At 34.3% G+C, this 14,534-nt stretch overlaps 1 protein-coding gene across 1 annotated transcript in view; it reads right to left on the reverse strand.

Annotated features, from left to right (window-relative positions):
- SYNE2 (spectrin repeat containing nuclear envelope protein 2) overlaps positions 1-14,534 on the reverse strand; it is a 419,774-nt gene that overhangs the window by 341,723 nt on the left and 63,517 nt on the right. The window contains exon 3 of the mRNA XM_044664857.1: positions 10,748-10,877. Coding sequence (XP_044520792.1) covers positions 10,748-10,826 — 79 coding nt within the window. The 5' untranslated portion in view covers positions 10,827-10,877. The remainder of the gene's footprint in view (positions 1-10,747; positions 10,878-14,534) is intronic.

The following is a 14,534-nucleotide window of genomic DNA, read 5'->3' on the forward strand; positions in this document are numbered from 1 at the left end:
TCTTGCTATTCTAAATTTCCCATTATAACATCCTACCCACTCCTACTATCCTAGAGTGTATTCCTTGCTAAAAAATTATCTACCTTCCTAACCACCACCACCCTCGAATCCAAAATCCTATGTCCTAAGTCCTGAGATAAATGTTAGGAAGAAGTAATTTTTTAATCTAAATCTCATTAGTAATTCAAAACTCACTGATATTCCCATAAACCACTTTTAACCCAAATCAATTGTTAATCAGTGGGATTATAGGTCATGGAAGGAAATCTCTTCCCCTCTCTCAAGCAAAGCAATTGGCCTAAGATGTAACTACTTTTCACAACTATTCATTTTCATCCATTTCTGGGCAGTCTTATTATCTAAAAGCTCTATCCTCCTTGATAATGGGTCCTAGAGCAAGGTGAAAGTGGATTCTGGCAGGGGTTGAGTCCCAGCAAGGGAAGAAATTAGGTTAAAGTTAGGAGCTGTCTTACAACCTGTAGATATCGGACTTTATTTTAACATTAAAAAGAGAGCAAATAACCTCTCTTTGGGAGACACCTAATTCTATCCGATAATTATAATAATGTCTTCTAGTAATCACTTCCAGTTTGCAGAGGTAAATTAATAGATCTCCAAAAAAGGAAGAATTTGTGAGATACTCCTGCCTGCTGGCCCCTACTTTACTAAATGCTACCACCTCAAGAAGTCTACTTTCCTTTCTTAAACCAGTGATGACCCTTTTTCACTCCTCTTTTTCCATGACTTCATTCTCCCTCAATCCATCATTTTGCTTTCACTTTTCTTATGCATTTTGGGAGGGAGGTGGTATTGAAGGACTGGGACCTGAAATGTCTTTGGTAGAGAACTCTCTGCTCCAAACCTCAAGGCCAAGGATCAAATGAGATAATATTGGTAAAGCACTTCCTAGTTATGTGACTCTGAGCAAGTCACTTAATCCCCATTGCCTAGCCCTTACCACTCTTCTGCCTTCGAACCAATACACAGTATTGATTCTTAGACGGAAGGCAGGGCTTTAAAAAAAAATTGGTAAAGTGCTTAACACGGTCCCTGGCATATTTAAGTACATAAATGCTACCTAGTGTTGTCATCATCATCATTATTATAATTTATATGTGATTTACAGTTTTAGAGAACTTCCTGGAAGCACAAAGTTGTGTCTCTCTCTGATCACCAAATATATTTCAGAGGCAGAACTTGAACCCAAATTTCCTAATTCCAAAGCTACTTTGTCATTGTGTCTCTCCTTTTGCATTTATTACCTATTATTTTGCACTACACTCATTTATGTAGGTGTCACAGTCCCCTTCCAGACTGAAAAATCCACTAGGGCAGGGGATGTGTGGCCTAACTTTCTAGATAGCAGCAAGGTGGCATAGTGGATAGAGCACCAGGCCTGGAGTCAGGAAAACTCATCTTCCCAAGTTCAAATCCAGCCTCAGATACTTCCTTAACTATGTGCCCCCTGGACAAGTCACTTAAACCTGTTTGCCTTAGTTTTCTTATCTGTAAAAATGAGCTGGAGGAGGAAATGGTAAACCTTTCTAATATATTTGTCAAGAAAACCTCTTATGGGGTCAAGAAGTGTCAGACACAACTTAAAAATGAATGAACACAAACATATGCATACACCCACACCCCCTCTTTCAATATCCCCTAGTCTAGTATAATATTCTTCACAATATTGGTACTTATGTTTATTAAATAGTTCACTTGAACCGAACTGACTAGTTGGCACAAAACAAATTTTGACACTATATATATATGTTTTATACCAGCTGAAAATAAAAGTCCAGTATAAGCTGATTTTTAAAAATTAATTCTTAAAATGCATTACAAGGTCTCTTTGAGTGAATTGTATCACCGATACTTTTTTTATAAACCAAAGAATTATTTTGTCAAGTAAATAAATTAGGGAACTGTTACTTTGTACATCTTTATTTTCATATATCAGGCTTACTTAAAAGTGGGCCATGGTCACTGTAATTTTTTTGTTTTAAAAAAATCACCAACTGATAAAAGAATATATTTGGCCAGAAATATTACTGACTCATTCATGAGCATCAATGTCACCCCTTTCAACTTTTACCAATCTGCTTTTCTCCTTGGAGAAGATACCAAATATCTAGCTAAAGAAAAGCACTCAGAATTTTCTCCCCAACATACATTTTCTCACATGAAAATTCAATGGAAAACGAAGCTAAAGGAAAGGCAAAAGTATATATAATTATCTCTAGATTTGCTACCTGAGTTTTATCACTATAACTTTGTTTCTCATGCTACCCTAATTTCTTCTAGGCCTCATAGCAATTTTCATCACTCATCAGGGCGATGAATCACTATTTTTAAGTCAGACATTCCTACATTTTTCCAGGTGTGTTATTCCAAATCAGGGTGGATCCATCTTTGGGTGTGACAATTTAGATAAGAGATAAGTTTCCACTTTCAATGTCATGCTATCATTAAAATGAATGCAAACAGGACTAGATCCATTTAAGAGAGGTAAGATTAGCTCTTTAAAAAATTTTATTTTTTTCTGTATTTTTAAAAATACTGATAGAGTAGGTCATGAAGACCTGATCAAAAGCTTGACCTTTGAGCATATATGGAATGATTTTTTATGAAAATGCAGGGCCAGCTGGGGCTCAGTGGATTGAGAGTCAAGCCTAGAGATGGGAGGTCCTGGGTTCAAACCTAGTCTCAGACTACTTCCTAGTTGTGTGAACAGGGATCCCAAAATGAAAGGCGGGTCTAACTTTGTAATACCCAGCAGTTCCAAGGATAGCTCTAGAGCGGTAATGGCAAACCTATGACACACATGTCAGCACTGACACATGTAGCCATTTTTTATGACACACACAGCCGCATGGGGTGGCATGCCAAGGATGAAACATTTGCTGTAGTGTAGTGTAGACACTCTGTGTACTATAGATGACAATTCTATATTAATTTACCTATTTTGGTTTATTAAATACTGTTATATATTACAATTATACATTTTTGTTATTTAAACTATAAATATCATGAAATTATGATTTTTTTCTCAAAGTGAAACCGCATCCAAGTTATGCTCAGTTTTTTGGTGAATTTTGACACACCAAGCTCAAAAGATTGCCCATCACTGCTCTAGAGCATGCTTCCTCGAAGAGCCCCATAAACCCATCCCCATGCATGTACCATTCAAAGCCCATGACTTTTTCTTGTTGTTCAATTTCATTTTCAAATTTGTTCAACTTTCATTTTCAAATTAACATTATAGGGAGATGTCGATTTCCTCATGAATTGGATTAAGTGAAGTAGAGATGTATAGTCCATGACTACTAGAAGGTTGACACAATAAATAAGGAAGTAGTAAGACATCACCTATTTGTCCTTGATGAATACTACAAAGATGTGCCATATCCTTTAACATGAAAAGAACTGGTAATTGTGACTGCCAAAATATGGCCAGAGATATCTTAAAGATCATAGAAAATAGGAAGATACCACAAGTTTTGAGAATGGAAAATTTAGTCCCTGTTTTCCAAAAAATGAATAATATAGAATCTATAAATCCTAATCCTAAGAACTTGACTTTGATTCCTGGGAAAATTCTAGAAGTGTTCATTAATGGTTCACCTAGCAAAGGAAGTGCTAATTACAAAGCCAGTTTGGCTTCATCTTGGACAGGTCATGCCAGACTAATTTTATTTCCTTCATGACAGGATTATTAAAGTAGTGGATGAGAGAATTGCTATAGATATACTTTACTTGGATTTTAACAAAACATTTGGCAAGTATAATATTCTTGTATATCTACATGTGGCTAAATAATAATACAATTAGATGGATGGGACCTGGTTGAATTGGTCCTAATCAAGGAATAATTGTTAAAGGTTGAAGTTCAATTTGGCAAAAGATCACCAGTGCAGTACCTCAGGTATTTGTATTTGGTCCTGTGTTGTTTAACATTTCTGTCAATGACTATGATAAAGGCAGAGAGAGAGTAAGCTTATCCAATTTACAGATGACACAAATTGAGAACAGAAGTTAACACTTTGAATGGCAAGTCAGGATCCAGAAAAAGAGAACAGAACATGGGTGAATCTAAAAAGATAAAATTTAGTGGAAATAAATGTAAAGTCTTAAAAATGGGTTTTAAAAAAATCAATTTTACTAATATGGGATGGAGGAGATTGTTAGAAAACAGTTAGTCTAAAAAATGCCTGGGGGTTTTAGCAGCCGGTAAGTCCAATGAGAGTTAGCAGTGTGATGTGACAGCCAAAAACCTAATGTAATCTTAAGAGATCATTAAAAGAGGTATTCCTTTTAGGAATGAGGAGGTCTGTAAACATTCTTCTCTAGTCAGACCAGTCAGTCAGTCAATAAGCATTTAATTAGCACCACTGTGTTCTAGGCACCCTTCCCACCGGCTGCACTGCCTTTGCATTTCTTTAGATTTCTCCATCATATTGTTTTGATGACTGCTGCTTTATAGTATAGTTTAATATCTGGTACTGCTAGGCCCCCTTCCTTCACATTTTTTTTTATTATTTCCCTTGATATTCTTGATCTTTTGTTATTCCAAATGAAATTTGTTATAGTTTTTTCTAATTCAGTAAAGAAGTTTTTTGGTAGTTTGATAGGTATGGCGCCAAACAGGTAAATTAAATTTGGGTAGAATTGTCATTTTTATTATGTTGGCTCGACCTACCCATGAGCAATCAATGGTTTTCCAATTGTTTAGATCTAGTTTTATTTGTTTGGAAAGTGTTTTGTAGTTGTTTTCATATAATTGCTGTGTTTGTTTTGGTAGATAGAATCCTAAGTATTTTATATTGTCTAGGGTGATTTTAAATGGTGTTTCTCTTTCTACCTCTTGCTGCTGTGATGTGTTGGAAATATATAGAAATGCTGATGATTTATGTGCATTTATTTTGTATCCTGCAACTTTGCTAAAGTTGTTGATTATTTCTACAAGCTTCTTAGTTGATTCTCTAGGACTTTTTAAGTAGACCATCATATCATCTGCAAAGAGTGATACAGCTTAGTCTCTTCGTTGCCTATTTTGATACCTTCAATTTCTTTTTCTTCACTAATTGCTACTGCTAGTGTTTCTAGTACTATGTTGAATAATAGAGGTGATAATGGACATCCTTGTTTCACTCCTGATCTTATTGGGAAGGCTTCTAATTTATCCCCATTGCATATGATGCTTGTTGATGGTTTTAGGTATATACTGTTTATTATTTTTAGGAAAGGTCCTTCTATTCCTATACTTTTCAGTGTTTTCAATAGGAATGGATGCTGTATTTTGCCAAAGGCTTTTTCAGCATCTATTGAGATAATCATGTGATTTTTGTTTGTTAGATTGTTGATATGGTCAATTATGTGGATGGTTTTCCTAATGTTAAACCATCCTTGCATTCCTGGTATAAATCCCACCTGATCATGGTGGATGATCTTCTTGATTACTTGCTGGAGTCTCTTTGCTAGTATTCTAGTTAAGATTTTTGCATCTATGTTCATTAGGGAGATTGGTCTGTAGTTTTCTTTCTCTGTTTTTGATCTATCTGGATTTGGAATCAGTACCATATTTGTGTCATAAAAGGAATTTGGCAGGACTCCTTCTTTGCTTGTTATATCAAATAATTTGTATAGTATTGGGATTAGTTGCTCTTTGAATGTCTGATAGAATTCACCATGCCTTCCTGCCCCAAGTAACTAGTTATTGGGAAACTCAATCATCTTGCAAGACTTAATCAATCTTGGTACTCATATATCATCAGGATATAATTAGTATTCATCATGTGTCCCGCTGAAGGGGTCCTTTGACAGTTGTGAAGGGCATTATGTCTAATAGGTTTAAAAAACTGGAAAGGTTAGCCTGGAGAAAAGAAAATTCCAAAATAGCATTTCTAAGGTGTTTGAAGAAATATTATAGGGAAGAAAGAGTGAACTTCTTTTTGCCTGCACAGGGCAAAACCAGGAACAATGTATAGAAGTTATAAAGAGGCAAATTGAGGCTTGATGTCAAGAAAACTTTCTAACAATATTCAAAAGTGGAATGGATTGCCTCAGAAAATATTAATTTCTCCCTCATTGGAAGTTTTTAAGCAGAGGAATTTTTAAACATGTTAGGTGCATTATGCACTTATTGACCATTTAGGTATATTTTGAGTATGAATTGTAACATGGTAGCCCCAAAGTTTCATCCCAACTCTGAAATTTTGTAGTAATGGGGAGAATAATTCATTTTATAGTTAAGCTTTCATTCTTCCCTCCAAGTAATAAGTTATTTTCTCATCCATAGTTATATGAAATGAATTTTGCTGATCATATGCTATGTGTCAACATAATTAGACCTGCATCAACAATAATTTTGCAATGAGGTAAAACTCAAATATTAATAGGGGCCACTAAACTACACATAAGGATTCCTGCAGGCCACATGTTGACTTAGTTTTTTAAATGTAATGTTATCTCCAAAAGAGATTTTACTTTGGTTCAGGTCTCACTTAGAGACTATTGTCTGCATGTTTGATATCTCTGCTTTAAAGTACAACTCAAATGTCACCCCCCTCCAAGTAGCCCCTTTGCTCATGGATTCTTAACATTTTTGACATTCCAATATAGCCTATGGACATCTTCCCAGATTAAGGTTTTTAAATGTATAAAACAAAATATATATTTCTACAAAACAAGCCAATTATATTGACATAATTGTTGAAGTTTTTTTAAAAGTCTATGGACTCTGGGTTAAGAAGCTATATCTTAAGTCATAGTTAGTAATGCCTCTTTCCCCCTCAGTCTTTATCTAGCACTTTTTTGTACCTATCTTCTGCATTTGCCTTATACAACTTTGTACTTAAAATCTCCAAGATGACAAGACTCTGTATTACCTAAACATTTTAGGTTTTTTTTTTTTTAGTTTTTTTGCTTTTTAATTTCTAGAATTTAACTATAGCATATAGTATACTAGACACAGTAGGTGCTCCATAAATTAACATTTAATAAATGTTACTCCATAACTTGGGTGCAATGGTTAGAGCACTGGGCTTAGAATTAGGAAGGTTCATGTTCTTGAATTTAAATCAAGCCTCAGATATTTACTAGCTGTGTGACTCTGGACAAGTCACTTAACCCTGTTTGCCTTAGTTCCTCATCTGTAAAATGAGCTAAAGAAGGAAACAGCAAAGTATCTTTGCCAAAAAAAACCCAAATGGGGTCACAAAGAGTCAGACACAACTGAAACTGAACACATGCATGCACGCAAATGACTTGACAACTGATTACATAAAAGAGCTGAGGGAGAAAAAAGATTCAGATGTGAGAAGACTATACGCCAGTGACCAAATGAATGATAGTAGTACTAATAAAAATAAGGAGGAGAAATAGCAGGTTTGGGGAAAACATCAACTGCTCAGCTTTGGAAATATGTATTTAAATGATAATGAAACAGGTAGGTAGAAATGTCCAAAAGACAGTTGTAGGCCTGGACCTTAGTACTACATATATCAACTTGAGGGTCCTTTGCATGGGAGTAATCTTTAAAGCCACAGAAGGAGATGAGATAGCCAAGGTATAGGAAGGACAGAAGAAGGACACAGTAATTAAGCACCTTCTATGCACCAGGCAATATGCTAAGAGTTTTACAAATATTATTTCATTTGATCCTTCTAAGAATCCTGGGAAGGAGGTGCTATTATTATTCCCATTTTATACATGAGGAAACTCAGACAAAGGTTGACTCACAGTAGGCCATATAACTAGTTGATGTTTCAGACCAATTTGAAATCATATCTTACTGACGCCAAGTCCAGAACTTTATCCAATGTGCCACCTAATTGTCTCTGCCTATTCACCATCAGAAAATGACTGAAGGGTACAAGATTGAGGGATAACATATATATATACTACTGGAGGATCCATGGATGGGAACATCCATTCTGGAAAGCAATACACAAAAAGTTGCTAACCTGTACATGCCCTTTTATCCAGTTAAACTAATAGGTAAAACTAATTTTTACTGCTAAACTTATGCCCCAAAGAGATGAAACAAAGAGGGGAAGATCCTAAAATGTATAAAAATACTAGTTCTTTTTGTGGTGGAAAAAAAGTGGCAATCAAAGGGGATGCCCATTGTCTGGCTGAACAAATTGTGGTATATGAATGTGGTAGAATAAGGAAATAGATTATTTTAAAGAGTTACAGAAAGACTTGCATATACTGATGCCACGTGAAGAAAGCATAACCAGGAAAAAATTTTAATCATAACAACATCAAGGACTTTTATAAAATGATAAAAAATGAAACGAGCAGAACCAGATAAAAATTTAAGCAATAAAAACAGAGCTGCAAAGACAAACAGTTTTACTGATCAATAGAATGATCATCCATGATGCCAGAATGCTGATGATGAAACATGCTACCCACTATCTGACAAAGAATAAAGTGCTTTGGTTTTGGTTTTTTCCACAGCCAATGAGGGAATTAGTTTTGTTTGACTATGCTTATGTGGTTCAAGACATTGAATGATCTTTCCTCCTCAATGGGATGTGGTAAGACTGGAAAAAATAAATTTGTATTGATTTTCTAAATGAAACATTAATTTTAAAAATCTATATATGCTGAGGGGGAGGGAAAATAAATAAATTTATGTTTTGGGGGGAAAAAAAGAGATGCTTTGCCCTTTTTTATGGTTTCTTACCATCAAACAATGATCTGATTATACTGATAGATAAATAAAAGATGAAGAGCTAACCAATCTTGTTCTGTGAACTACTGCTAACTTTCCTGCATATTAATATCATTTAGCAATATTTGCTACACATGCCCTTTTGATGAGTACCAACTTGTAATTTTTTTCAAGTTTTAATAGAAAAGTAAGCAATGGTAAATTTAGAAATCATTTTACTCAGTTATTAAACTGAGTAATTATTCAAATGCTGGAATAGATCTGGAATCTCTTAAATGTAAGGAAACTATTATTAATAAAACTGGCTTATGCTCCTAGTGCAGAACTAGCTACCAAAAATGGCACCTGAAGACTTGATCTGACCACCCCCCCCCATTCTCTAGGATCTTCAATCTTAACTATTTTTGAGAATTACAGAAAGTGTTCCTAAAACATTCATTGGTAATGCTTTGGGATTAGGAAATATATTGTAAATCTTCACTTGGCTTAATACATTCTGTTACATGAGTTACTGCCCCACATTGCATTGAAATCCAAGAGGCAGATATAATTAAAGATGATCAAAGAGGTGCATAACCACTATCTGCTATCTTTCAATTAGAATAGAAGCTGGATTCTGTTTCTAAATATAACCCTGTGTGGATTGAGTTATCAAAACAATTTTTAATTAATCTCCATCCAATTCTATAACCATACATCTTAACTAACTATATATTGCATTGCTCTATGCAAACAGTAATTTAAAAGTCTACTTTACAAAACGCCATAGCCTTGCATCAAAATTCATTGGCCTTTCTGCTTTAAGGAAAATATCTGGGTTAATCAAAAGAAATATCCAATGAGAAAAAATAAGAAAGATATTCATTTTCTTCATTCTCACTGTCAGTAACTTGGAATCCATATTTTTTGGTCACTGTGCATATAAGTATCTAAGTGGATATTGATTTGAAATAACAACTTTAAAAATAAACCAATGTACATAAATTTCACCATCAAAAAAAAAAGGAAATTAAATTTTTTTTGGTATCATAGAGTCAGGAAGATCTGGGTTAAAATGTGATCTCAGACTTTTCTTAGCTGTGTGACCCTGGGCAAATCACATAACTCTGTTTGTCTAGCCTTCTGTCTTAAGAGTTGTTTCTAAGACAGAAAGTAAGAGTTTAAAAAAAAGAAAAAAGTCTAATAAAGCCTATAAACCCCTTCCCTTCTTAGGACAACATTTTTAAATGCATAAAATAAAATCAACAGGATTAAAAAGTAAACAATCATATTGCAATAACTATCAAATAGTTTTATAACAAATTAATGAACCCCAGGTTAAAAACTCCTAAACTAGAGGGTGAAAGTCCTATAAATTAATTTCTTCTATGCTAGATACCATTTTGTTTCCCAACTCTAAGATGTGCTTTGTCCACACAACCTAACATTTCTGTCTGACTCCTTCATGTTAAAGAAATACAAGATCAAACAGGTAGTTAACAAGGAAGCATAACAAAGACAATGATTCCAGTTATTAAGTTCTCAAAACCAAACACGAATCTTACCAATACTGCCAAGGTGCAGTGCAAAAAACAAAACAAATCTCTAGAAACCTACTTTGTATAAAGCCCTAATGGTTTTTAAATGTCTAGGTTGTCAATATGGAATAAGTCTGTGTTGTTATTAAGCTGACCAAAGTATATTTATATAGCGACAGATGGGGAGATGAGGCTCAAGAATGTGAAAAAGACATAAAAGAACATCACACACACACAAAAAGACAAGGAAACTATAAGCACCAAACTTTTCCTCTTTGACTTAAAAAAAAATAATTAATCAACTACATGCAATATACTAAAAGATTTTTAGCTTCTCTTGTCCACTTCCCATTTTTCTAGTCAACTGTTTCATAAATAAACTTTCTAAAGTACATGTTTTAAATTTTTATCATAGGGCAAATTGTAATCTCAAAAGTAGAGATAGTATTCAACATAGAGACAGCAATCAACAGAACTTCTGAATAGAAAAAGAATAAGGTTCCCTGGGGTGCCCTGGCTAAAACAAGACCCATCAAATACCCATTTAATTTACCTTGTAGTGAAAAATGAAGATCATCAATGCCAGAGGAAAGTTGTTCATCTTTGGTAGGAGGCATAGGCCCAGATGCCATTCTTTAACTCTATGGAGATTATATCATATCTTCCTCAGTTAAAAAAGCAAGCTGAAAAAAGGGGTGGGGAAAGAAGCACATTAATGACATCATAATTTGGAATGTCTAGTAAAAAATATGCACTACCAAATAAGCAAGAGAAAAGCCTCTTGTCTTGAAGAAACAAATTTTTTTTCTTTTAAAGTGTTTCCTTAGTTTAAAGGTGGAAAGTGGCTACGCCTTCTTTTTAAAATAATAATCCAGTTTTTGCCCTATGACTCTATTCATGTTCTCTAAAATTGCTGGCAGAACTCCCAAAAGAACTAGAATGGAGATTCTGAAATTACTTGTCATGAGAAGGAAACCCCAGTAATTACAAAGATGCAAGTAGGTTTACCGGAGGAAGTGAGCTTGACATTAACTGATAATTTCTTTAGCTATTTTGGTTACATTGTATCTCAATGAATTTGTTTCTTGTTCAATAGCTGTTAAAATGCACAGGAAAGAGTAGAAGCAAAGCCTGGAGAACTTGAGAAATGAAAGTAACAATATTTCAGCCAAAACAGTTCTATTCTGTCTCTGTTATCTTTTATCCTTTTCCCAAGGTCTTTAATAGTGCTCACTTCAGCAGCACATATACCAAGGTCTTTAACAAACAGGTACAGGATGCTCTGAGAGTAGGGACCGTTTTCATTTTTGTCTTTGTGATTTTTGTCTTTTTTCATTTTTCATTTCTGTCTTTGTGATTTTTGTCTTTAATGACAACACAATGCCTGATACACACCTGGTAACACATGCCTGGTAAAAAAAAATGCTTATTGAACATAATTGAACAGGGAAAAAAAGAGAAAAAAATGTTATTTTGTTTTCTAACTTTTGATTTTTTTGGAAGAAAATGCTAAAAATCCAACTAGCAAAAGCACTTCTTAAATTCAGTGAAGTATTTTATTTTACTATCACTAATATTTAAATTGAATGTTAAAATGATATATCTTTATGTTTATCAATATAAAGCTAGAAGTAAGCATTAATACACTGTTTAATAGTCCTTGATATCAAATGCTTCTATTATAAAAGCTCATTTGCCATTGAAATTTCACTTTAAGAAAGAAGTATACTATTAGTTGTTTGGTTTGTTTTGAGTCTGGGTTTCAGGGGGCAGCAGGGTAGCTCAGTGAATTGAGAGTCAGGCCTAGAAGTCCTAGGTTCAAATCTGGCCTCAGACACTTCCCAGCCATGTGACCCTGGGTAAGTCACTTGACTCCCATTACCTACCCTTACCACTCTTCTGCCTAGGAGCCAATACACAGAAATTAAGGGTTTAAAATAAAAAACAAAAAAATAAATAAAAGGAGAGACTGGGCTTCTCTGTCTTACCTAGTGAAAGTTCATTGGCTATTATATTCATTGTTCAATTCCATTGCTTACTGATTAGCATGGAAACTTTGGCCAGTTCCAATCCTGTCCTGGGTCAAACTGCCCTTCCTTAAGCAGTTTGGTGGCCTCTCTATGGCAGGAGCTCACTATATTGGTGCCAAATTTAGTGTGGACATTTGGTCATCTTTAGACTTACTGGAGCTCAGAACTCCCAAACTCAAGCAATGCACCAGCCTCAGTAGAAAGACCTAGAGTCATTCACCATACTATTACTGGGTTAGCGTATCATTAAAAGTGAGCTCTGGACAAGAATGCTAATTCCAACCTTTTATCCTAAGTTATTTAAAACAATGTAAAGAAACAATCTGGAGGAAAGGTTTTCATTTGATTTGTGCTTCATCTTTTTTATAAGAAATTAAGAAACTACAGATATAGTTTCTCACAGTATCAAGAAACCTTTCTCAGCAGGGCTTATAGTTTGCTGAGGATAGAGTAAAACTCATTTTTCTGTGTGAACTGCAAAACACAAATATAAACTTCTTTAAAGTATTAAGACAGCAAAAAAACATTTGGGCTTAAAAATTACATGACTGCATTATTAAAGCAATATGCTTAGGAAGTTTTTGCTTCTTAACCCTAACCAATAGAATTTTATCAGCATAAAATAATAAGATAATCAGAAAACAATTCTTAACGAGAAAAATATCAAAAGTAAGAGCAAACTATAAATGGATGAAACCACCTGGAAGGGATATGTTCATAATCTGTATCTCAACCTTAGTGGAATTATTTATATAAAAGCCATGCTGCAGAGACATGAAGATCTCATTACAGCTGATCAAACTCTATTTCATGACTTGCTATTTCTTCATAATAATTGTTTCTGGTGTTGGAATGGAGGTAAAGGAATGAATTGACATTTCCAAAGAGTTTGAGAGCCATATAGGGTCAATGGAAAATTGGTAGAAAAAAGCAACTGAAAACTTTGTGAGATTTCCCAAAAGAGTAAATAGACTAAATGGACAGTAGAAAGAGGAAGGCACATGGAGGAGTGAAAGGTTGAACCAGGCAGTTGGCATTAGTCATAGGGGTACTCTAATCAGTTAAAATCCCCAAAGGACTATCCTAATTACTAGTGCTCTGCCTGTCCTTTGAGAAAAGCCATTCTAAAAGTGAAGAATAATGGGGGTTGCTTCCTTAGATAGAAATAATGGTTTCCCTCTATTTACTCAGAGTAAAAGAGAGCTCTGACAGCTTTACTTCTCTTTTTAAAATAAAAGTCCATCACAATACCCCAAGTTGCCACAGACTGCAAATTTTGAATTACAATAGATCTTGCAGTTAACATATCCTATTGTTTAAAACAAGGAGAGGACAATATTCTGGCAGTTAACTGAGAGTTGACCATGCTAGATGGTAGAGATCAAAAGAGTTAATTTGCATAGTTGTGTTTAACAGAATCTATGGAAAATAAAACATGTTTAATAGCCTTCTGCACTACTTTGAAACAAATGTGGTTAGCTTATACAATATGATTTTGATAGACTGGCGATAATTTCTGAAAACCTGTTTTCCTGTATTTTCTGCTTTTTACAGATAAGTTCTCAAATATCATTTAGGATTATAATTGGAATATATCTATTCTTTAAGTTGGAAGATGTAGGAAAAATAGACCTAGAATACAGGAACTATGCATTCTCATGTCAATTTCTCTACCTTTTGCTAGTTGAACTGTTTTAATCTTCATAATGAAGGTGACAAAGTGTAAAGATTGACCTAATACCTAAAAGTTTGAGAGTTTCTCAAGGACTGCTAGAAAAAAAATTTTTTTGAAAGCAACATTTTGTTAGTAAAAGCTAACCCTCACCATCTAGAAACATTAGGGGGAAAATACTATGTGTGGAAATAAAGGTCACATATTTTGTTCTCAAAAGATGATTAAGAGATGAGCAAAAAATCAGGAGACATTCTATTTTGATGTTATTCAGACATGTCTTTAATATGATGATTTAAAGAGTTTTAAGCAATTATAGCTTCATTCATTGAAAGGCTTTCCTTGTTGATTTTCCTACTTTTCTACAGCATCACTGTTATTTACAATCAACTGGGAACTTCTGAAGGGTTTCTCTCCCCTTAGCCAGGGCCCCTAAGGATAAACAATGGACTTGTCCTAGCAACACAAAAAGTTGTTAACTTTGATATACTCAGAAGGGCCTCACGACAAAACATTTGAGATACTTGTGCAAACCATTTCTAGATGTTCTTTTATGATTTTTTCTGATAATTTTTTTCACAAAATGATTAGGGAATATTCCAAGCATTCCCTTAGGGCTATTCTAAATCTTGATTAAG

The sequence above is a fragment of the Gracilinanus agilis genome, chromosome 2 (genome assembly GCF_016433145.1).
Source record: "Gracilinanus agilis isolate LMUSP501 chromosome 2, AgileGrace, whole genome shotgun sequence".
Classification (NCBI taxonomy): domain Eukaryota; kingdom Metazoa; phylum Chordata; class Mammalia; order Didelphimorphia; family Didelphidae; genus Gracilinanus; species Gracilinanus agilis.